General features: G+C 40.9%; 1 protein-coding gene across 4 annotated transcripts; it reads left to right on the top strand.

The window, feature by feature from the left end:
- The first annotated feature begins 1595 nt into the window (after positions 1-1595).
- Positions 1596-25712, top strand: LOC124118538 (flocculation protein FLO11-like). 4 transcript variants are annotated; one of them, XM_046480696.1, is made up of 12 exons: positions 1596-1666; positions 5144-5252; positions 10561-10671; positions 10888-11034; positions 11350-11410; positions 12481-13033; positions 13839-14009; positions 14989-15406; positions 15979-16099; positions 17064-17171; positions 17882-18020; positions 24670-25712. In XM_046480696.1, exons 1-12 carry the CDS (start codon positions 1649-1651, stop codon positions 24814-24816), a joined length of 2103 nt encoding a protein of 700 aa, XP_046336652.1. In that variant the 5' UTR covers positions 1596-1648; the 3' UTR covers positions 24817-25712. The 4 variants fall into 4 exon arrangements, with proteins under 4 accessions (XP_046336652.1, XP_046336653.1, XP_046336654.1 ...); XM_046480697.1 differs by having other exon boundaries at positions 12484-13033; XM_046480698.1 differs by lacking the exon at positions 17064-17171.
- The last annotated feature ends 828 nt before the right edge of the window (positions 25713-26540 follow it).

The raw sequence follows: 26540 nt of genomic DNA on the forward strand, positions 1-26540 counted from the left end.
AAAAAAACACTGCTGAATAAAAATGTGTATCAGCAAAGGCCAATTGTAAAATTCATCCTTGCACGTAATATTTCCGTAGTTTGAAGTTTTTATCCTCGTTGCCACTGTAATGTATTTGTAAAACTGCACATCATGCTCAGTTACTTGTACGACCCGCACCTAGGCTGGGAGGAACATCAAGCAACACTTAGCACTTGGATTACCTTTCCAAACAACCCTTAATGATCCTTGTGGGGCAAGGCACCACTTTATAATCAAACACCGATTCGCGATCTTTATAGGGTTTAGGCACTTCACGATCCTGACAGGGTCAGGCACCACTTGACAATCAAACACCCCTTAATGATCCTTATAAGGTTTAGGCACCATTTGACAATCAAACACCCAATAACGATCCTTATAGGGTTTAGGCACCACTTGACAATCAAACACCCCATAACGATCCTTAAAGGGTGTAGGAACCACTTGACAATCAAACACCCCATAACGATCCTTATAGGGTGTAGGCACCACTTGACAATCAAACACCCCATATCGATCCTTAAAGGGTTTAGGAACCACTTGACAATCAAACACCCCATAACGATCCTTAAAGGGTGTAGGCACCACTTGACAATCAAACATACTTTCACGATCCTGACATATTTTATCAAGTTTCGCAGAAGAAATGCCTACTGCTCACACACATAAAGGTTAACAATCAGGAGCGGATGACTTCTTAAATGGGCGGTTATTTTTTGCATCAACCAAGCCAGCGAGCCTGACCACCCGATCCCATTAGTCGCCTCTTACAACAAGCATAGTTGCCATTTACAGCAAGCATGGGTTGCTGAAGAGCTATTCTACCCCGGATCTTCACGGGTCAACATGTTCAAGCTGACTGGAGTTGGATCCTCCATGCGGCACTAATATTAAAATTCGAAAAAGTGACCCCAGTAAAGTGCACTACTCCGGGCTTTCTTACTTACAGTGAAGTCATTCCAACCTACTATCATGGCTATTAAAATCAATTCAAAGCCTGTGTACTAAATCGTTTAACATTACGTTCCCAAGCGTTCATACATAATGACACAAAACAAATTTCCCAAATTCACCACCAGACTACTTGGTAAAGGTCAATCAGTGTGCGATATTTTTAGACTCTTATAAAGTTTATACTGGCATTGCAACGTCGACATTATCGACCTTATCATTGATTGTCAAAACGCAAATACGAAAAGCAACGATACCAAAGAGCAAAACAAAAGACAAACCTCTTCTTGTTGACTCTTAGGCACTAAGACAACTGCAAAAATACAAATAAGCTGAAAAATGGCCCCAGCGAATAAACCATAATGCAGAAAGTTGTCAAACAAGGTTGGTTCATCGATAATCACCGCCATCTTGGGAGTATTTTGAGAGACGTATTCATTTACGATACTGCTGTCAGAAACATATTTATCATTTACCAGTTTATTATTAAATATATGAAGATTCAACCTAACAAAAAAGGTTTAACATTATTTAGGGGAGGAACCTGTTTAATTCTATATATCTCAGTATGTCGTAGATATAAACAGAATAACGATTGTTGGCTTGAATCCAAATTGACCAATGAAAGCTTAGAATGTTACCCATGTGACAGTTTGAACAACCGAGCGAAATATGAATGTTGAATTGGGCAAATGTAAGCATTTTTATAGATTTTAAAGCATTATCACTTTATGAGTTTAGTTTCAGTCAGTAAATCAAGCTGTGATCTTGTGTATTTTTACGATACGTCAATGCCTTACATTTGTATGATTCATCCACAGGCCTGTCATGTTGGCTGGACTGACAACAGGCGAGGTGAAACGGTCAAAATGTTCATGAATAATATAATATCTTAGCTGCATATAGATATGCTTGAAGTAATTGAGTATGTAAGGGCAGTTACAATATGATACTCGTTTGTTTTTTTTGCAGTCTGTATTATCAGTAAGGTACACATGCCAGACACCTAGCCTAGCTGAACACTAAAACATTTCTGTCACCAGACAAATAATTTATCAGTTGCATATACATGGACGCATGTCATTTATACATAGGCCTACATTACATAAATTTAGGTTAAGGGTATTTATTTTTCCCATGTAACTGCCTATCTGGCTCTTTTTGTTGTTTTCTTCATTGCCAAAGTAATAATTCAGGCTAATTGTGTTATATACCCGACCTTGGTACCTTGACTTGTACCCAGAGTTTTATGTTGATATCTTTTTCTATCCAGCTTCTCTCTTTGGGTAGCCAGTATACTTGGTTGCCACTAGTATCGTAAGAATTCCTGTTCAGTGTATATCTCATGAGCGAGTGTCTTGGACTCTGACCCTATCAGTTTAATTCAGGAGTTAGTTCAATTTAACAACCATGGAGCCAAATGAAAATCAAATAATGATTCAGATTCATGTTTTATGTAAAAACATTGTCATTAAATCAAATCATTCCAGATCTGATTTGAATGAGATATTTAACCTACCTTGAGAATTCAGTACCACAAAATTTGGAGCACCTTTAAAATACAGTACCACAACTTCTTGTGAGGACGATCTCTGCCGTGAGTCACATGTCTCAAAGACATGCAACCAGTGTTTGTGAGAATCCGTCAGACGCAAAGTCGCGAACCTCGTATTGTTAGCCCGACAGCTAACCAACTGAACTAAGTCCAAACTGTGAAACAAAGTGCAAATTTACCCGGTCTACCCGTTACGGAACTGAACGAAAAGGGTGAATAAGTGACGAACCCTTACGAAGGTTACGGGTAGGCATAGTGTCTAGTGACTTTAGCCTATGGACACTTACGAGTGATCCCGATGCCATTTGGCACACTTGTCCCATTCCGTAATCTACATGATACCGAGTGGTAAGGAAGGAGCCGATATGGCGAGAACTGAAAACAGCTCTTGGCGTCAACTCTCAGGTACACTAAATGACATGGGATTTAATAATTCTTCGGATGATTTTGTAACAGAAAAGTGTGGTAGGAAACACTGTAAGGATAATGTGGATAATTGTAAGGAACGAGGGCGGCATAAGCATGGCTAGTAACGACACAAGGGTGAGTTTGCTTATGATTCAGTACTGAATAAATGTAGCCGGTGAAAGTGGCTTGTGTGAATGTTCCAAGACAGTTTTCAACAGCCCAAATATTTGACACTAAACCATTTCATCCTTTTTTTCTCTATGTTTTTGTGTGAAGAATATTAGGAGCAGCCATAGAAATCAATAATAGCCACTAAACAGGTACCTAACCCTAATGACCATAAAGGTGTGATTGATTCTTCCACTACGCTGGAATAAACAGATTGTACCTCACAACCCGTAGCCTGTGGTTTATGTAATAACACCCTAACACCACTATATCATGGCTGCAACATAAAGGCGATCCAAGGGCTAAGGATAGAGGTCGGGGTAATTCAATAGTCACTAACACTGGCGACATTTGGATGTGTTCAGCACCAATATAATATACCTAATAAACTGCATTCATGTCCATAAGAATGAAAATTTATGAACCGAAAAAATAATATATGTATATTAGTTCCCATTTATCATCATTTTAGCCACTTGAATTAAAAAATATCTTAATAATAATGGCACATGTGTACTCTCATAAACTATATAAAATGCGCACCCGCAGGCTTTATTCAGTAAACAAATATTCAAAACTTTCAACATCACTGGGAGTATTCAAAGACATTGCATGTGGAGATGATAGATCACTGGGAGGAGCTTATGCACACTCGATGAACCCTGAAGTCACAGGGCATTGTTTTCAGGTGTGAATGGCAACAAAATACTACAAATTACGTCATAGGGTCACATGTTGGAAAAGTTTGTGGTACTGTATTCTAAAGGTACAAACATGTCACAATACCCTTTGACGTAATTTGTAGTATTTTGTTGCCAGTCACACCGGCGAAACAAATCGACCCTTTTCGTTCAGTTCTGTATAGTAGTAGGAATGACCAGGTAAACTTGCACTAAACTTCACAGTGTGGGCGTAGCTCAGTTGGTTAGCTCTCGGCTAACAATCCGAAGGTCGCGAGTTTGCACCAGACAGATTCTCACAAAAACGGTTTGCTTGTCTTTGAAACACGTGACCTACGGCAGAGATCGACCTCACGAGACGCTGTGGTACTGTATTCTAAACGTGCTCCAAATATTTGAAAGGATATTGATAACAAATTTCAGATGAAAAGGCACTACTCTATTTGGTTCAGTATACAGTAGAAATATTAATCAACAAACAAGGCTTGTTAAAGATAAACATTGTCAATGAACTGATTAAAAACCCTTCAAATGCTTAATTTCTCAACATTTTCAGTTGTAGACAGATGTGAAAAAATCGTGCCACCTGCTTGAACAGTGTTATTGTAACATGTAACATCACTGGATTGTCTGGCCCAGACTTGATTATTTGCAAACCGCTGTCATATAGCTGAAAATATTGCTAAGTGCTGCGTTGAACAACAAACAAACAAACAAACAAACATCATAGTGTCAGGGGCGCAGGGAACAAGGTCATACATTCAGCTGAGTTGCACAGCAGTAGAAATTGACCTTGAATAGTGAGGACACATGTAATCCTGAAATTTTACTCACCACAAGAATAGACTAGACATTGATGAGTGGACTTATGACAGTTTCTCTGCCTGTCACAAATTGTATCTTCATGCCAGGAGCTATTGTTCCGAGAATCTCTATATGGTGATCTGCACTGTGAGTTGCGACCCAAATATTTTTATCACAACTCTAAAATGCTGTCAAGAACCTCATTTTTAACATTTAGGACCCCCATCCCCGGATGTTTCCACATACATGTATCACTGCTGCACCATTTTGACTGCTAAATTTGAGAAACAGTGCAATTAACATCAGTTCTAAACACACCATTGTGTAAAACAAAAACAAAAATTAAAGAAAACCTACCAACCCATATCTGTTCTTTGCAACCTGAACATGCTGAAACAATATTTTTTTATATTTGGGCTTATTATATTTCAGTGCTACATATTCTATTTCTTGTCAATTGAACTGGGATAACCAATTGGTGCAATGATTTCAGAATCAGTGTACAAATGAAATATCATCTTTTGCTCCATATTAGTTTTGACATTTTACATTCCAGTTCTTAAAGTTATATGAAGCTGAAGTGGAATCAACAACAAAACAACTTGAAAACCAAGGCGTGAAACACTTGTGTGTGTTAGCTGTGAACCACATTCAAAGAATGGCAGGTACAAAGAATATAAATGTTTTTTAACTTATCCTGCATTACTCCTTGATGCATTTATTGCTTGTTCTTGACAGAGAGAAAGAGCTGTGTGGAGTCTTGCTGAAGAAGAAATTGTTTTAACTAGCTGAGTGGCAAACCCTATCACACTGTGACCACTGAAGGGGTGATGTCACAGATCAGCACAATACTGCTGTCACTCAAAGAAGGAATACCTATGTGTTGAACTCACAACGTTGTTTATAGAATCCTTTATGTGTTTTTTCTTGTCAACTATATTGTGCATACGGTTTGTGTTCTCATATGATTTACGCCATAGCATGAATATTTATCGGCTGGTGATGGCATTCACCACGGAAATCACAGGTGTTTTGTTGTTTCAAGTGACTGTAATATTGTTTTTGGTCATGTATTTTTGTGGCATTCGTTCTGTATTCATTGCCTGGTACTTTATTTGTTGACATGTCTTTGCAATAATATTGTTTATTAAAGTGGTGGTGTTTTGTGATGTATACCATGGTATACGTAAACTTGTGTATCATAAACCCACATGGCTGGGTCAAACGATTATAGCATACATAATCGGTCGGGGATGCATTTTGTTTACACTCTGCTATTATTGCAGATACATGCCAAGTTGTAGCAATTGCACTTTCATGTGCACCCAGACTTCCAAATGTAAAAAACGTCTCGCACTATTCCCCACAACTTTCGCAAAATACAACCAAGCTTCAAGGAAACAGCAGTCTCAGCAGGCCTGGAGACACCGTTGACCCAAAAGCTTCTTAGCCCGGTTCTGAGCCTGCTGCAACATTACAATGTTTACAACCACCCATGTCTCATCGTCAGGTTCAATGTCTACCGCGTCCGTTGTGGTCTCCTCACAGGCGCTAATGTGACCCCTACGACCCTGAGTTACACAGCTGCCCCTGTTACAATGTGTGGCGCCTACCAACCCGAGTGAGTCTATCCCACAAACTTACCACCTATCCACGGTGCCAATGCTGTCTTCGCTTTAGGCACCTCTGGGATTTGGAAGCCTTGCCCTCCAACAGATGCCTCCCCAGACATCCCCGTGCCTTATATGGATCCTGCATGGTCCCACTACATGCAGTTGCTGCAACAGAACATGCCAAGGTTTCCAGTGCCTATACACGCTCCTCTATCAGCAACTATACAGGCATCTCCACAGGCGCCTCTTCTTGCGTCTCTACAAGAACCTCTACAGACGCCTGTACACATGACTAGCCTGGATTTAGGTGGTGCCTCAACAATTCGGTCAACCCTATATCACGGTTCCATCTCACCAGGTGCCTCTTCCCAATCTAGACACTGTTCTCCATTTCGGCCCTCTAGGGAGTATAGATCAGATTCACCATAGAGCTCCTTTGTCCCTGCGTACAAAGGGTCTATCAGAGGTCGACTCCCACCTAGGGCTGAACCAGGTTGCAGTTGGTGGCACCTTCCACGGGGTCAGGCGTTGACAAAAAAGACACTATCGGTCAGACCCTACATCTGTCCCACCTGACCAAATGATCAAGGACATGATTGCTACCTTGGATGATGATTTTTCCTCATTCAAGGCTCCTAAGTACAGGAAGGAGGACTTTCCCATCCACTCTCAGACCTTGTGGATCATGTCCACTCTCTAGACGAGGACCTTCATCACATGACAGGTTCGAACCATTCCACCTCTATCCGTGTCCCTGACAACAAGTTGGCCAATGTGGAGACAGAACTTAGGTGCTCTTTAAAGCTATCTGTCATGGCTTCCATCTCCAGAGCTATCATACATGAATTATTGGAAGACAATCCCAACCTGGACCATCTCACCACTGTTTTGGCTTACTTACAGCGCCATATCGATCATATGTGTACCCGTATGCGCTCTGCACTCATAGAGACTACCACCAAGCACCGTCTCAGCTACTTGGCTCTCTCGGATTTGGATCTGGATTTCAAGAGGGACCTACTCTGCCAACCCTGGTCGTCCACCTCCCTCTGCCACTCACACTTGGGTATCAGGCTTTGCCAGTGACGAGACTGCCCTCATGGCCCTGGCTCACGCCTCTGCCTCCTTTGAAGCCTCCAGGTAGGGCAACTGCCAACCCAGGCGGAACTCTCTTAAGCCACGTGGACGTGACTCCTCCATTTTTTGTGGCAGGAACCAAGGAAAAGGGAAGTCTTCAAGATCTTCCTAGCGACGTGACCACTCCAAAGGACTGACAGGTGGCACCGAATACAACTCCACCTACTCTCTGCACTCCACCAATCACGCACTCTGCACCAGTGGCAGGCGCTCTTAGGTTTCTCTTAGGTTTCTCTTAGGTTTCCGACCTCCAGAGGGAGACTCCAACTGTGCCCAATACAGATTTTCCTTGCTCCCTACATCAGGCGCCAAGACCAGTCTGTATCAATTGCCATCTTGGACCGTCTCAAACTCCATCTCTGATGGTGGAAGGTGGAATCGAACGTCTTTCAGGTCCAACACATCCCGGGCTGTCGCAACATCCTTGCAGATGCCCTCTCTGGATCGGACAAGGTAGCTCCACCCAGACGCCTTCGCTCTTGTCTGTCAGCACCTTGGCCACCCCAACATAGACCTGTTTGCAAAAAGCCAGAACTACTGGGTCCGAACCTTCATATCGCTGGTACCGGACCCTCAGGCTTAGGCAGTCGACGCATCCAGCGCCTCCTGGAAAGAACTTAATGTGTACGCCTTTTCGACACAGGGCATCAATCTGACTTTGGTCTCACACTGGTGGCAGGTGAGTGGTTGGTTTGTTGATCACAGGGAAATAGCTTCCTCTTACCCATTCCAATTCCCAGACTGGCTGAATTTCCTGATCCATCCGCACAGCAAATGACCCCATCAGGCTCCAGACAGGCCTTAATGTGCCTTAGGCTACTCGGCTAGAGTGTCGAGGGCAATTACCCTAGCGCATAGACCGTCAACCAGGGGTCTGTACGCGACAAGTGGCGCTCCTTCGAAAGTTATTGCAAGGAAAAATGCCAGGACCCCACCTCTGCGTCTCCCGAATTCTTGGCAGAAATTCTTCTATTCTTGCGCGTCTGAATGGCCACACTATCACGACCTACCTTGTGGCCCTCAAATGTGTCTTGGAAGTTCCAGAAGATCGGAAAATGACACAGATCCTGGAACTCCAAACTTTACTTTGCTCTTTCCAGCTGGAAGACAGAAAGGCCAAGTTTAGGCGTGAACGTGAGCTGAACGTCGTACTAACACTACTGAGAGGCCTTTTGAACCACTCCAGCGTATTATAACCTCACTTATTAGACGGTCTTCCTACTGGCTCCAGCTACAGCAGCATGTGTAAGTGTCCGGTTTGAGCAACAAGGAGTACAGGGATCTGTTCATCGAAGACTGTGCTGGGACTTCACAGCCAAAAATCAACTCCCAGGACAGCCTGACGGATCCGTCCTAATTCTGCCCCTATGTCCAGTGAGGGCGCTGCAACGTTTTTCTGACGCTCCAAGAAACGCCGTGGATAAAGACGCTCACTGAAGAGACTCTTCCAATGTCAACTGCATCCATCTCGGAAACTTCCTGTACCACACTCTCTTTTTGACTTTGCTCCATCATACTTCGGGTGTATACATTTGCTGGGCTGCCTCCCGTGAAGATTCCGGGGTAGAATAGGTCTTCAGCAACCCATGCTTGCCGTAAAAGGTGACTATGCTTGTCGTAAAAGGCAATCGGGTAATCAGGCTCGTTGACTTGGTTGATGCATGTCATCGATCCCAATTGCGTGGATCGATGCTCATGATATTAATCACTGGATTGTCTGGTCCAGACTCGATGATTTACAGACCGCCGTCATATAGCTGGAATATTGCTGAGTGCGGCCTTAAACAACAAACCAAAACCAACCAAAGCTGGGCTGCCTCCACCTACATCGTCAAACCCTCACAAGACTCGAGTGGTTGCTGCCACAATGGCCTTACTCAGTAATTGCTCCCTCCCCATGTTCATGGAAGGTTGCTTCTGGAAGTTGGACGCAGGTTTTTAACAGTTTTTGCCTCTCACTTCCTCCACGACATCTCAGTCACTGATGTCCATGGTCTCCACAAGTTTGTCCCTTTGGTTTTGCCGCAACAACTGTCACAACCCAGCAAACTCAGATAGAGAAATACACACATGATCCTTGTCTTATGATTGTATGTACGTAATAAATCTTTAAATGTTGACTTTCGTGCCGAGTGATTTTTTTATTGTTTGGATTTTCCAGACCGAGTCCCTATTGGAAGGTGGTTTACCTTACCTCGTCTGTACTTTTTAGACTACAACTTCGAAGTCGCCGTAAGGTGCAGCTGTTCCTAAAAATAGAATGGTGTCCCGAACCTTTATTCCGCTCGCCTCTGCCTTGGGTATTTGGGATGTAGGGTTTGGGATCGAAGATCCTCTCTATGGATGTTGTCCATCGTTCCTCTTCACATCCTGGATCGGTTCATGAACTCGAATGTGTTTGATAACCTTGACGAAGTGTTAAAAGAGATGCCGGACAGTTGGGAGATCGGCATCCTCTATGAAGAATCAATACCAGTCCAGGATTGATTTAAGTCGTCAGTTGTTTCGCCTATGCATTTACAGCTTTGCGGTCGTTCTATGAATGACAACATACATGAAACACGCTCAGCATGTATTCACGATCTCATGCTGTTTTGTTCGAGTATCATTATGGGATTGTCAGCACCAGTTGATTGTGTGTTTTAACGCTCTCGAGTTGATGTCAATAGGCAGTGTTTTAAACTTATTACACTGTTTAGATCCAGCTTCCTCGTGTATATCTCATGGTTGTAGTCTATACAGGCTAGGGTATCTGCAGCCTACCATCCAACTGTGGGAAAACATGCAAAGCTTGAGAGAATAAGTTTAAAAATTTGGAAATTTTAGTATAAATTGTTTATATATATATACTCATCCTATCTCACACACGATATGCCCACCCGACCATCCCTATAGCTCTATGAAAGAGAATAAGTTGGCAGAAAAACACACGTGGTGACTGGTCAGATCGTGGAAGGTTACCGTGCAGGGGAGCACATAATCGACCCAGTTGTTGGTCATAACCAAATAGGTGCTGGGGTGTGTTCGAGTGAAAGTTTTTGATTTAGAAGCTAGAAATATGGTTCAAGCACATTTCCAGATAGGATTGAAGAAAAAGATATGCAAAGTGTGAAAGAGGATAAGTATATAAATATACAGTTTATACAAAAATTTCAAATGTCTTATTACAGGTAATTTTATCCTAGTTGCATATATAAACAAGTGTAAACACTGTTATTTTCAGATAGTGACTGTGCTGTTGGTGTGTTGGTTGACCTTTCTGTACCTGATCCATTTGAAGAATTCTTAAAAAACAAAGACATTGAAGACAAAGAAAATGTTTTTCCAAACAATGGTAACCTGCAGAATATCATACTTTTTTAAAGATTTTGAATGATATACAATTATTACTTCCCCGGTTAACTCTGACATGCTTGGTAATAGTCAAAACATTATTATGGAATACTATAAAGAAAATCGTTTTAATTGTTTCTGACATGTAATATATATTTTAACAACATTTTTTGAAACATGTATTAGTAGCTTTCTCCTCTTACATCGTCTTGAACAGATCCGATAGAGATTGCTCGCAGTGATGATAGTGAAAGACGTCTGAGTCACACTCTTCAGAAGCCTTTGGAGCTAGAGGACAGAATTCTGAAAGATGTCACAAAGACTGTTGCAGGAAATTCTGACAGAAACCTGAAAGAGAGCCCTGGTAAGAAACTGGAAATGTATGCTTATTTTAAAGTAACAGCCAAAGTAAGAATTTCTAGTTGTGATAAGGCCATTCCTGAAGAATTACAGGAACAATTCCTTTGAAGAGTTATCCTATAAACAACAACTATTGGCAGGCAACAAAAGGTCTGAAATCCATAATAATTCTTCGAAATAAGATCAAGAGTAGGGCTTTGTATATGATGTACAATGTATAATTGTATTTAATTGTGTTGGTTATGATTTAGCTTTAGAAAGTTTAAAGAATGTTTATTGAAGTTAAGATAATGATAAAGCCTTCTCTCTTTGTTTCCAGAAATCAAACTTTTGGATGAAGAAACTTTTGACTTTGATTTAGCCATGTCACCACAAGTGAGGTATGTATAGGGTTGACATTGTCTGTGTTCATTCCAGGGAGAACATCAGTCTTAAGTATCTTTATTACCCACAGCGTCAGAAGTAACCAAATTCATAAAAATTGTATGTGCACAAGTGCAAAAATCACTTCACGCGCACCAGTGTATTGTTCATAGGGGTGAAATGATACAGCAAGGCCACGATACTTATCATATCATGATACATTGGTCACAATACGATATGTGTCGCGATGTGCATAATTATTTACGTCAAATTGTGTGGAAACTTCTTGCTATGAATATTTCAGAGCAGGTTCAAAAGGAACAACTTGCTGTAGACACATGTTTGTCATGGCTATTTTAAGTTGTGAACTTGAAACGCTAATGACAACACATTTTGCGATATTTGACTGACAAAAATGCTGAGGTCATTAAACGAGTAGTAATATATTTGATCAAGTGTATCGTATGGTATCGATACAGAAAAAAAACCATGTCGTGTACTGTATAGTCACATGAACACTCACAATGCACTGATGTATCGTTTCACCCTTAATTGTTCACTTCATCCTGACAGCACTGTTCACATCATTGTTTTGCTGTAAGGTCTGAATGACGGCGCACAAGAAATGACTTTGTAGCTGAAGATTGTTGATGTCATTCGATCATAGTAGTTTTTTAAGATGACAGTCGTCATCAGTGCATTTTTCTGAAGGAGAGCTGAAAGGATTAAGAAATAATAGTCATAAAACATTTATTACACTCACATGTGTGTCGGGGCGGTTGGGTAGCCTAGTGGTTAAAGCGTTCGCTCGTCACGCCGAAGACCCGAGTTCGATTCCCAACATGGGTACAATGTGTGAAGCCCATTTCTGGTGTCCCCCGCCGTGATATTGCTGGAATATTGCTAAAAGCGGCGTAAAACCATACTCACTCACTCACTCACTCACTCACTCACGTGTGTCAGTATGTGTGTCATACTGACACACACTCATATGATAATCTATATCTATTGTTCATTATTTTGTATGAAGTTAGTAAGAGATCGTATTCAAGTTTGACACTAATGACTATGATTATGTTTGCAATAGCAGCAGCATCAGCAAAGACATTGATGAAGACGATATTGATGAGGAGGAAGTGTTTTTTGGTCCAATGGGGTTCACAGAAAGAATTGTAGCCGCAACAGTTCCAGTCAAAGACATAAAGCCTATGAGTCCCCTGAATCCCGCTCAAATTGCCCAAGTGGTTATGGAAGCACACATGGTTGCATGTAGGATTGCCAACATGAAACCTGAGCAGGAGAGTGCAGACGAGAAATCTCCAGTCAAATGCAAGCTCTTCAGTCCCAATGGTAGAGTCCACACACGGAAAGGGACCTTTGTCATTAAGGATGACGAAATGCGAAAACAGTCACCTAACATTCGCATGTCTATACCATGTATAGACTATGATAACAGTGAGAATATTCCAGTGAATAGTCAGTGTGCCCCTCAAACAGACAGGCCAGTGGAAGACACAATATCAGAAATAGTATCAGATGGTGGCAGAAAGAAGCCAAATGAAGAACAGGTTAAAGAGGAGAAAAAGCCATCACGTCTTACTAAACTGCCAAGAAATAGAAGCTACACATTACTTAAAAAGGTTATTAACAAGTTAACTTCATGAGATCTTATTTTGCATATTTGGTTACAGTTTGTTAGTTTTGCTTAATTAATCTTAGATTTTGCTTCAATATAGAATAATTCTCTTTAGTTTAATCAGATTAACAAACAGATTCACAGAACTAGGCTTGAATTTCTGGCTCGATCATAACTTCACCAGTGGCTATTATGAGTGATGTTCCTTCTATGTCCTCCTGTTGACAATCAGATTCCACCCCTCATGTCACTTGCGTTTGTTTAAAGCAAAATGGAGGTGCTCAGTCAAGATGATCTGACCGATAATCAAGATCTATATTGTAACAAAAGGGGTCTTACTTTGTCAAGTGCATCAAATCGCATCAGCACCTTGATTAAAAACATGAAAAGATTTGGAAAGTTGGCAGTACACATCATGACATGCTTTGCAAATCCTTCAATCGATTGAAATCTGCACGACAGTTTATGAACTGTTTAGACTCTTTAGTCCAGCCAAAATATAACTCCATTATTCCAGCCTAGTTCGGGAAGGGTGGAAACTGGTCTTTTATTGTCAGTTAACGTCTTTGCTTCAGAGAGATGTGAATGTATGTTCTTGAGATTGTCAATTCTGACAGTCAGTGCACAAAACTTTTTGAGAATATACTCGCCTAAACATCTTTTTCCACTATATTTTACATCTTGCATATGGACTGTCATGATCTCGACGTACTAGACTAGAATACATTTGATTTCAGACTAGTAGCAAAATGGTAAAGTAAAAGAAATATGTGTATTTAAGATGTATTTTTGTTTTTGTTTTGGTGAAGGCCCCAAGTACTGAGAGTCTAGATTTAGTAGGTCCATCAGAGAGGATGCGACACCAGAGTAGTGGCTCTGACAGAGCCTCCGAGACTGGCAGTGTTGCCTCTGACAACAGTGATGTCCCCTTCACTAAACCAGTTGGCCAGGTTAGAGGCAGTCTGCAGCAGAAACTTAAGGTATGACAAATAAACATTTATAGGAATTTACATGTGACGAGATATAATTATATATATCTTTATTTACATTGAAATAAATACAGTTAACTATAATGAACTCAAAGGGACCAATAATTTTAGTGCGCTATAACCGTTCGTGTCCGCTGTGTTATAAGCATTTCGACTAAAGTATACAAATGGCCAGGACATTTCGTTATATCAGTCAGTTCCTAATAAGTGTGTTCGTTATAAACATAGTTTACTGTAAATTGCAAGTGATTCCGTGACATTTGAATGGTTAACCAAACAATATCTTTGGCATTTATTTCTATAAACCGAAAAGGGGGCATGGGTGGTGCAGTCATCTAAGGCACCACAATTCACTGTGCAGAGTTGCATCCCTTGGACACACCAGAAACCTATGATTGTGGGTTCAAAACCTGGTTCGCCCTGATTATGTTTTTAGGTTTGTCAGCACCATACCTGTGCTCATCGGATTACCCGAAGTGGTAAACGTCAAAGACCTGCATCACTTCAGGCTTTCCTCCCACATAAAGCTGACACTCACTCACTCACTCACTCACTCACTCACTCACTCACCGAAAAAGAATTAGGCCGTGCCCACTAATAAACTACTGTTTCCTGCTTGTGTTGCATTATTGGGCTGAATAAGATCACTGATTTTGCGCTGTTGTTTTCAGTTAATGTTAACCATTAAATATGCAGTCTGTTAAGTAAATATAGTTGAAATATTTCATTCATATAATTAACTTCAATCCACTATGCAGATTTACACAGTTTGCAGACTGTTTTTTTTACATTTATACCTCCATAAAGTGCACAAAATATTCAAGTCAATTCATAAATGGTTACTGCTGATGGCACGTTGTTGGAATTAAACTAACACATCAATCACGTAGGTAGAAATATTTGGGGTACAAATTAAGGATGTAAGAAAAGTTTGATCATAAAACAATGAGCATATCCATTTGGTTTCTAGGCCCCAGTGGGTAAAGGTAGCCACAGTTCTTCTCGTATGTCAAGACTGCAAGCTCCAGGTGGGTCATCGGGTCTAAAGAAACCAAGTGGCATGGTGAAGCCAGGGAGCAGCAGTGCACTGACAGTCAAGAACTTGCAGAGAGCTTCTCAAGTTATCAGTGACCAACAGACACAACATCATAGAAGCCTCTCCAACTCCTCCAACTCCAGCTTGGGCTCTTCCATCTCAAACAAGTCTGCATCTCACCTGCCAGCTAAAACTGGTATGCCCATGAAGAGATTACAGCTCATGCAACCAAGCAAGATACAGAAGAATTCACTTGCCTTGAATAGGAGCAAGTTGTCTGAAACATCAACAAAGAAGTCATGTGGACCCATGAAGGCTGTGGCTCCATCCAGTACACCACATGAAAGCATAGGTAGGTTGAGGATCTGGAATTCTATTCAGTGTGACTTTTTAATTTATGTAAAACAATTATGAGTGATGATCTATCATTTCATTAAAATATTTAAACAGTAGAATGTTGGTTACTATCCAAGATGGAACTTTTGGCATAATGTTTTGTATAGTTTAGTGTTATCACATGGATTATAGGTAGCTGAGCTTGCTTGACCAAATACCATTTTACTGGACTCATGCTTCAAACTGTTAACAGGAAGATTTCAATAGAATATAGAATGTTTGTTAACTACACCCTCATCAATATTTGTCCATTGTTGTCATGATATGACAACACACATTCAACCAAAGTACTGAGTTATTATTAATTGTTACAAAAGGAGCTATTTGAAAATTATTATGAAACTAGCTTATCAGGTAAGAGCTATCTTGGCAGCTGCAGATGTAGATGTGTTGATTCCTGCCATCTAAGGATAGAGAGGGAAGTATCTAAACTGAATAGATACTCAAACAAGGTGATACAGAGTGCTATGTGTAGCACCTGTTTGTTTTGGGTTTGGATTGAGTCAGTCACACTTTCAATATGTCCAGCCAAGTCCCCTAGACAATCTACTGGTACATCAATGAGGACCCGAGGAACACCAGTAAAACCAGACAAGTCTGTTCAGCCCAAGAACCTCTCCAGTAGCTTCAGTACTCCAGTCAAGGCAGGGTTAGTGCATGGCAATTTACTCCTGTTCATGGATTTCATCTTGTTGATAACTAATCCTAGTTCTGTGTTATTTATATTTGTTTTGTATTTTTTGGTAGCATTTCTTAATCAATCAGAGCATGTCAATGTCAAAACTGAATCTTGGACAAGATGATTATTCATGTTGTATCCCTTATATTGTACACAATGGCAGCCATTTTGGACAACATGTTTATTTACTGTGAGACTGGGAGTTGAAACTTTGTTGGCAGCAAATAGTAATTTGGTTTTTACAATTTCAAATCTTACATTCATCACTGTATGATTGATTATGTAATATTGTTCAAATTAAATTAAATTAAACTATTTGCCATAAGAAGCACCCTGAGCACTTAGAAGATTGACAAAGGGGGTGCTTTTTAAAATTATACAAAACTTATATTTCTTTACAGAGATCAAGCGATAGTGAACAAACTTCATTCTAACTTTTTTGATAATGGTTACTTGGAAATTATATACCCAATCTGCGTTGATTTTTCAAAAATACTGGCTCTAAATTTTCAGTCTTATGCAGGGGTGCTTTTAAAGATAGTTACAGATTGGTAAAAAAGTTATTGAAGTACAATGTTTGTTTCACATATGTCTACTATTCCTCAAATGATGTAGAAGCTATTTGAATATTGATGCTGACAGCAAATGATATCACATGGCTGACATTTTTATCTCTTGAGACTATATTTCCAGGTGAGATTCGACGCTTTGAAACTTTGTTTTTGGTATTCAAATTTATACATAATCAACAGCTTTTTGAAGAATAACTTGAGAAGAAAGCAACTTGCAACTGACAGCTAGATACACTGGTGCAGGGACAAAATCCCTATGGAGGCATATTGCATATTTAGCAATGTGATCTGTTAATTAGCATGTTTGTTATTTTGAGTTATTCTAAGATAATATAAACTCATGATACTTTATTTGTATCAAGGTCTCAAAGTTCATATGGTCAGAGGACTCCCTGTTCTGAGCGGAAGGAAAAGAGGAAGTCTTTCCTCCCAACCCCCAATAAGTCCTCCACAAGCTCTGTGCCAGCTAGGTTTGTGTGACAGTCATTCTCTATCCTCACACTAAGCTTTATACCCAGTCCCTTATGCATGTCATTAGATGACATAAGTAATAAGGATTGGATGATAGTATTTGATTATTAGTAGTAAGATGCATCTTATATGCCATTATTCCCTGTTGCAAGGGAAAATGCTAAGTTAACAATGCCAATGCTCTCAGGATCACAATTCTAACATGCCTGCTGGTAATTCACTGACTTTGCTCTTAATGTTGTAATTTATCTCAATCTTTTTTTTTTCAAGTGATATGTTAATAGGAACATATTGTGATTTCATTTGTCTGTGCCTGCTGTGATATTGCTGGAATATTGCTGAAAGCGGTGTAAAGACCATACTCACAACCTAATTTGTCTGTGAAACTATTTTTTACTTCAGCATACCTGTCAACTCTGACGCATATCGCGTGAGTCTCACGCATTTATCAATTATGTCACGCTCACACGCAAGGTTGGGAAATTCTCACATGCTCTCTAAGGCCATTAAAATGGTCTTAAAATCTTTTAAAACCAATTTTGCGCCCCCACAGGACCCAGCGGGGCTTGCACCCCCTGCACCCTGGCTTCTCACTCATTTAGACATCCAGGGGTTGACAGCTATGCTTCAGTTACAATTTACAACTTGATTTTACTTTTGCTTAATAATTCCTTTTGTGCATTTTGGGGTTATGCTGTTTTTGTTTCAGTCCCTTTTCTATGCGGAGTAGTGTTAGCAGTAATAGCTCAGTGAGTTCCCACAAATCTCTGTCCTTGACGAGCGAGTCTCCTGTGTTTCTGATGGATAGGCCTGGCTCTGCCACACGGAGACGTATTCCATCAGGAAATGTAGGTTTCTTGTAGCTTATTAAGTTATTGCTAAACTACCTACAGCATTTCTTTTCTTATTGCAAAACATATTTATTGGTATAATGTATGTAATTTTTCAACTTATACTGCATAACTCCTTTATGAATCTACTGCCTACCTTATGACAGAAATGAAGCTATGCAAGGTTCAATCTCATTAAAATCAGATCTTAGTTCTCGCTACTGCTAAACAAAGTCCTGAGAACACCCCATTACGGGTCACATCAGACCGACCTTTGTGCAAACTTTGACCGACCAATGGAATGACTGACAAGAAGTCGACATTAGCAAATCAGAAGGCAGCTTTCCTGTGCTTTACGGGACTAATTTCAAATAGGCCACTACGCTTCGAAACATATTTTGACAAATTCTCCATTTAACATTTGAAACTTGAACAAAAGAACATTCTGGAATGGCTAATGGATGGTCTAGATTGTCTGGATTCAGTAATTAAACCCGTAAATATCGTCCGGAATACCCCGTGTTAAAGTTTTCGAGGTTACATGATTAGAAATCACAGTCCGACTGTCACTTTCATGATCTGGTAAGCGACGCTCTGATTGGTTGGATGAAAGGTCGTTTTGACGTGACCCCAAACGGGATATCCTCAGATCTTTGTTTAGTGGAAGCGAGAACTAAGATCTGATTTTAATTAGATTGTGCAAGGTCTGGGTTGAAGATAAAGTTGTTCCAATAAAGTCTGATGACAGACCTTTACACAGCTGCCATGAGACTAAACGGAAGTGGTTAAGTCACATATCTTCACAAACCTGCTTGTCACCAGACAGACATGTTGTTTGGTCTCAAACTTTTGGTTTAAACTTTTTTACTTCACGTGTTTGTTGTTCAAAACGCCATCTTGAATTTGATAATGTGTCTTGTTATTTTTTCTCTGAGGCAGTCATTTCTCTTTGTTTTGCTGACTTGGTAGTTAATTATATTATAATTACCTTTAGCCGCTAGTTGGCTTTGCAAATGTTTCACGATTGTTATTTGTTTCAATAAATTCCATTTTGTTTATCTCTCTGTTTTTGCAAGTCATATTCCAATACAACGTCAACCTTTTCATTTGTAATTTATGCTTGCACATGTATGAATTGCTGTGGTAAAAGTCTGCTAAAGATCCTCACCCAACGTGTCTGGATTATACTCAAGTTTGTACACCGGATTTAAAATGTAACTTTTGCTCCCCTCTCTCCCTGTCATACTTTGCTAGATACAGACAGTTTATAAAGTAAGTGTATTGCTCAGCAGTCCCTATGGCGTGCTAGAAGAATGTCTATCTCGCAGGATTCTTCCCTCCAACAGTCCTCAGTCACCACGAATCAGCCCTCTAATTCAGGTTGGACTCTACCAAGCATTCCAGGGATGGTCGACATTCCTTTCATTTGCCGCCGTCCACTCCATTGACGGTTCCAGCTACGCCTTCCCATGCTTCTACCAGGCGAGCGCATCAGGTGAGCGCATCTACCTTGCTGACGATTACGGCTGCTGCGACGATGACAGTCAATGTTGGCTGCATCATCGGGGTTACCTTCTACACCCACGCTGACCACTGCCCATGCCCAGTTAAAAACTGCGCCTCCTCGTCTCCTGTCAGTGTTTCCCATATTAGTGCACCTTATGGACACAGTGTAGATGCAAAACTTCATGAAGTCCATGTGGCAGCAATGATGACACACCTGTATCTAGCACCTGAACCTGTGTACCAGCCAACCATGCCAGTGTCTTTGGTGACTTACATACTGCCAGCGCCTCGGTCCACCCAAGCGTCTGCGACTCCTATAGCACCTGTGGTCCCACTTTACTTACACCTGCCATTCATCAGACTCCTGCGGTACAATCTACACCCTTAACGTTGACAGCTATGCCTTTAGTAGGTTTGGAAACACCATCGCTTGCTTGGATATCATCTCATGGATTTGCATCACCAGGCATCGCAAAGCTCTCATCAAGATCATCACGATCTAAGCCCCGTTCCAGAAGCCACTCACCAGTTCGTCGTGTGCAACACTATCACTGAGAGCCATCAGAAGGCCTTTGGCTTAGGGTTTTGACTCTCCTGATGAATGGGACACACATCTCGGCTTTGCCAAGATGCCGGAGTGGATGGAGACCGGTTGACTGCATTAGCACCATCCCCTGGCGCCGGAGTTGACAAAAAGTACTCCATTTGGTCCCATCCAACATCTCTGCCACCTGATCCCATGCTCAGGGATATGGTCAGGCCATTGGATGAGGATTTCTCCAGATTAACCCTTATTCCAGTGCTCAAGGCACCCAGGGTTAAGAAGGATGACTTTCCTATCCACACCTTTGAAGTAGCTGACCAGGTGGATGCCAGAGGATGACCAGGTCATCCAAGCTGACCACTCTTAAGGTACCAGATACTCGGTTTGCCTTTATCGAGTCTGAGGTCAGGTGCTCACTTAATCCCTTGACGGCTCTGGCCTCCTCATCCTGGGCCATGGAACAGGACCTTGCTGAGATCAACGTTAATCGTCCAGACCACTTACATACAGTGGTAGACTTTCAGCAGAGACAAATATACCACATGAGGAATCACCTCAGGGCAGCTCTCGTGGAGATCACTGCTACCCGCCGGCTTCACTAGTTGGCTTTGTCTAACTGGGATTGCGAATTCACATGCTGACTCCTTCGTCAACCATGGTAGGCCTCTTCATTATTTAATGATCAGGCCACCAAAACCCACGCCAAGGTCACAAGTTATGCATGAGACAGCACTCAAAGCTTTGGAGCATGTCTCGCACAGCCTCTCACAGTGATCCACCAAAATCAGGAAATTATTGTCCTAGATGCTCATCCCACAAAGAGTAGACAGGGGAGCAGCATTCTTTTTGTTGCAGAGGCAGTGTTCAGGGCTGTTCTCAGTCCCACTGTGGCAGATCTCTGGGCAGGAGCAGGGTATAAGAGGGGAAAGCAATTAACCCTTGGACAATCATGACTCTGAGCTCCCATCCCTATTCCAGTGATTTTTACTCAAAAGGCTATATATAAGTCAATGACTTGGACCCAAGAAATTTAATAATAAAATGACAAAAGTATAATTTCTAAATGTTGGAACATGTAGCAAATGTGACGCCTTTAATAATAAAAACATAAAAATGCTGCAAAATATATTTGTTCAAACATGGTTAAAGCTTAAGACAACTTCTGTGCATCTGTCAGTATGAGTTACTGCAGTAAAACTTCAAAGTTAAACCAGTACTTTTCAAAAATTGGGCATTGCTTCCGCGCACCTGGCTACCCGCTAGGTTTTGGGGCAATACTGCCTGAAACTTCAGCCCCCATCCCCGAGACACAAGGACAACTGTCACAAGCATGCAATGTCTGACCCTTTACCAATGTTGAAGCATATTGAAAACAACTTCCCGTTACTTACCTTTTGTTGAAAAAACAAGACAACATTGCCAACATAAGACATTAATACAACATATAATATCATCGTTTCATGAGCAATTATAAAGGCATGGCATCGAAAACAGGACAATATTTGTATTGTACATTCTCAGATTGACACAAAACTTCATGAGAGCCTTTCATTGGTCATAATAATTGATACTTTAAGTAGGAATAACCCTTACTACTTCTTAATCATGAAATGGGGCGGTCGGGTAGCCTAGTGGTTAAAGCGTTCGCTCGTCATGCCGAAGACCCGGGTTCGATTTCCGACATGGGTACAATGTGTGAAGCCCATTTCTGGTGTCCCCCGCCGTGATATTGCTGGAATATTGCTAAAAGCGGCGTAAAACCATACTCACTCACTCACTTAATCATGAAATTATGAAAGCTTGTGATGCCTTGCTCAGCATTTCTATCAGTCAAAAGTCTGACCACTTAAACCATCTGTCAAATTGAAAATTGAAGGCCATCTGAAACCATGAGTCATCCCAATCGTCGACATACCCATAGGTCGAAGGGTGGGCCATTTCTGACAGAACTCTTATGGCTTGGCAGACCCTTTCAAACTAAATGTACTGCATCAGGGGTACCGCCTAGACCTTGCCATGGACCCTCCGCTGATCACGGCTCTTCCACCTTGGGTCTACCCCTGAAAGCACCATCAGCCATTGGGCTCCAATAGAGATATCCTGTTGAAGAAGAGAGACTACATGCCCCCAGGCTGCTACTCTCCCATCTTCCCTGTACTCAACAAGCGCGACCTGAAGCTTATATACTTACGCCTCACAACATTAGGACTGCTCAGGACCAGTATCAACGCTCACATTTCCCTGATCAGTCTCAACCTGCAGGATGCGTACCTGCATCTACCTATCCATCCCTCAGACCGCAGGTTCCTCAGGTTTCAGTGCATTGGCACTGGCATTGGCATTGTCATTGGCATTGTCATTGGCCTTTCAGTGGCCCTGTGGCTGTTTACACGACTCACCGAGCCAATACATCTACACTGGATGGACATTCGGTTTGAGTCGTACATAGACACGGCTACCCTGGTTCTCCATCGGGTCTTTACCAGGTGCCAACTTTATCAACTGGAATGGGTGGTCAATGAAAACGATTCAATCCAGTTTATAGTCGGCCTGTTCCAGACAGACAGGCACCTCCTGACAGTGCCATGGGACAGATGGCTTAAGATATTGTGCCATCTGTCACCTGCCCTTCAACAATCCCGCATACTTCACCAGTGGCAAGTGGGATTGGTCACATCAGCCAAGGATTTGACAAGCAGAGGTTGTCTTCACCTACACCCAATACTAAAGTTCCTCTGCACCTATGCCCAATACAACAGTTCCTGGCACATTACATCAAACATCAGGACCCGTATGTAGCCATCTCACCTGAGGACACACCTCAGGTGGTGGACGATAGTTGAACGTCTTAGGAGGCATCTCCTTAGGTTCTCATTCTGGCAATATCACATTGGCAGGAGTGCCTATGGAACACTCAACACCATGGTGGTTTTGTGCCTGCGCACCCAAGGGCAAATCACTCTCACTCCCTGCTTCAACAGATGTTTCATTTCTAACATCTGGTGGATCAACAAGATATAGTCCAGCATATCCTCGGATGTAGCAACATTCTGGTGGATGCAACTCTCACAGCAAACTACCACACCCAATGCCAGGCAGATTTTGTCTGCACGCTTGGTTTGTCTTAAAAGAGCTCTGAGCACTAAGGGCCATTTGGCTCGGGCAGCTAAGGCCATAGCCTTGGCACACCGTCCATCTACCCGGGGGCTATATGATGATAAATGGCGATCATTTGAAACTTTTTGTAAGGTGAGAAATCAAGATCCCACTACAGCGTCACCTCAATTCTTGGCCGAGTACCTCCTATATTTGCATACTAAATGACACTTGAAATGCAGCACCATTACAACATACTTGGTGGCTCTCATTCAGCATTGGGCATTCCAAGAATCGTATGATGACCAGGCCCTCCTACGTCCATTCAGACTTGAGGATCAGAAGGCCAAATTTAGTCCCCCTACTTGGGATTTGAATGGGTTTTTTTGGTGGTTTTTTTGCGGGCTTCTGTCCGAAACCCCTCCACGCAACATCCTTTTTCAACCTCACCAAGAAGACAATTTTCCTCTTGGCTGTAGCTAGCCATTATCTTGAAGATGTTGAAGGTGTTCATTGCTTTGGCCCTCATGGTTATAGCCCAGCAGGTAACCAACCGCCCCCTATCTATATTAAGGATTACATCTGAAGGTATGCCCACCGCTGTATTGTCTGATACAGGTGCATTATGGAGTAATCCAGGATAAGTAAAAGATGTTTTAAATTTGTATACTTATCTTGCATTACTACATCTAAGGGCCCAACCGTCACAGACCAGCCTCCCTACTATAGCTTCAGAAAATAATTATGGGTGACAAGCAGAAATGTGGTGACCCGTGATGTCACTTCCGGCAATCACGTGACAGCTGTGCAAGTTGGTCCTCAGACATGTAGATCGGTTGGAAACAACTTTTTCTTCAGCTTAGAACCATCGCACTGCGCTGTTTCTGTCATAAGGTAAGCAGAAGATGCATTAAGGAGTAATGCAGAATAAGTATACAGATGTAAAAAATATTTAGATTTTATTATTTTTCTGAATATTTGACTTTGATACAAGACTAAGTCACTACGACTAGATATTTAACCTCGAAGCAAAGCGAAATATTATTTCCTTGCACTAAAAATTAACAATGGGAAACCCTGATGACAACAGGCTAGCTGACTTCGTTCGAAAAGTATACTTTTTTTACTATCGACGTTTTGTTCAACAACAAAAATTTACAAGATACCTTATTTGCCAGTCCACAGGGATTTGCAGTCACGTGAATTACTGGTCCAAGACTAATTTTACTGGTAAAAAAACGGTAATTACCAGTAAACAGGAACACTGACCGTGTTTCGCAACATTAAAATCAGTATTTGAAATTGCCTACGATCAGGTTTGAGAAAAAAATATGGTTTTGAGAAATAAGTGATTTCAAAGTATATTTTCCTATGCTGTGATGCAGTCATAATCTTGATCTAGAATGCAGGATTCTAAGATGTCATGGTTGAAATCATTTTCTTCCATACACAATTTTTATGACGTTGTTAGATGTCATTATGAACTCGGCTCCAAATTTGTGCATGTGTTTTGTATTGCAGACCCGTCGACCCCTAGTGCAGCACACACCTGATATTCCGAAGCAACAAGTGTCTCGCTGGTCACCAGTGAGACGAACACGTCTGCTCTCCAAGGAGGACCAAGCCATACAGTGTACAAAACGCTTTCATCAGACAGCCAAGAAGTGACTCATGAAATATCTATGTTTACAGTACAGGTCTTTTATTCATTTTTTTTTTCATATAATGACAAATAATATTGTAAATTGCAAATTTCCCTTTGTCAGAAAATATTGGTTTCTGGTTGAATTAGGCAAATCAGAATCTTGTTCTTGCTGTTTATCAGATTCTTTGTATGTGAATCTTCAACATGTATCATTGTATTGAAAATTGTACATATAATACTCAAGACAATGTAGTGCTTTTATCAAATTAACTTTCAAGTGATACCAGTCTTGTATTTAACTGATATTTTTCAAAGTCTAGGCTGTGATTGAACAAAACACAAAAATTATATGATGTATAATAAGAGTCCTATCTTATGATATGACACAGCAGTCACATACCTGTATGTTTTCAATACATTGTATATGCACTTCCTTTACATAGGCTTGATTGTGTGAGAAAATGTCATCAATTGAACATCCCATGATGGATGACTTTAAAGGTATGTCAATAATGTCACCAATCTTTCAATAAACCCTACATGTTACTTTCTTTCGTGTAGGCAAATTTGACCAATGAAACTTTGTTGTCATATTTCTGGATGTTCGCACAATAATATATTGTATTGCTTTCAGTGGGTTAGTATCTTACACTCAACTAAAATATGCAGTAATTTCATTCTTACTTTACATAAATATTTCAAAAGTTTATTCAAATGCAGTCATTACTGGGGATGCCTAAGATGATAATTGTATTAATGCATCTCATTTTCAAGGTGCAAATAATGCCTTACAGTTAACTTTTGTATAGAGGTTGAAATCTTTGTGAATCTATTACCGGTACTTATCCACGCAGTTATGTATTATAATAAAACAAATTTGTGAGTCCTTTATAGGAATAAAACTGATTATCCAAGGCAATATTGTCTATCTTGTCATTGTCATGCTAAACTGCAGAATGTTAAGTGAGCTTATGCCATGACCTGTTTGTCCATCAACCATTGTTGTCATCAACTTTACACAAGGCTCATACAGATGTGGACCATTAAAATCTAAGGCTTTTTCAAGGGTTTCAACTGTCATTTTCAAGGCTATTTTAGTTGGGTTATTAGCCCTAGTCTGTCAATAGTCAAGTTCATGATTGTCTCATTGAGGAAGCATACATTGCTACAAATGGGATTATAAAAACATGCTGGGATGTCCTGGGATTTTTTTGAAAAGAAAATTTGTTCCTGAAAATAATGTTACAACTAAAATGTTACTATATCTCCTGAAAGAAAATATCTGGCTCCACCTTCACAGAAAGGCAGTGATAGGAAGAAAAAAATCCAACAAAAATTCTATGTAATCCCTATTCATAAACTATTCACAAATCACCTGTCACCACCAATTTACCTCTGATAAAGGCAACCCAACTGCATACATTAGATATTTGTTACGCATCAACTTGGCATGTAGTGTCGATGAGTTCTCATTGCTTATGCAAAAGATATTTGAATATCAATGGTACTTATTAAAAGCATCTCTTTTTGTTGATATGGAAGCACAATAGTTGGACAGTAGTCTGAGGTACTATCATGCTGTGTTAGAATCCTCCTGTTTGTTGGTTGCAACCCCAAACTTGATTTGCCAGCACACACCAAAGCTTTTTTGTTAACTTCTAAGACCTGCATCTTCCAATATTAAGCTGACATGCTGTGATGTTACCGACTCATAGGTCAAAATAGTGTTAAGCCTAACTCATTCTTT

This window comes from Haliotis rufescens, unplaced genomic scaffold, assembly GCF_023055435.1.
Source record: "Haliotis rufescens isolate VD_foot unplaced genomic scaffold, xgHalRufe1.0.p SCAF_22, whole genome shotgun sequence".
Taxonomy (NCBI): Eukaryota; Metazoa; Mollusca; class Gastropoda; order Lepetellida; family Haliotidae; genus Haliotis; species Haliotis rufescens.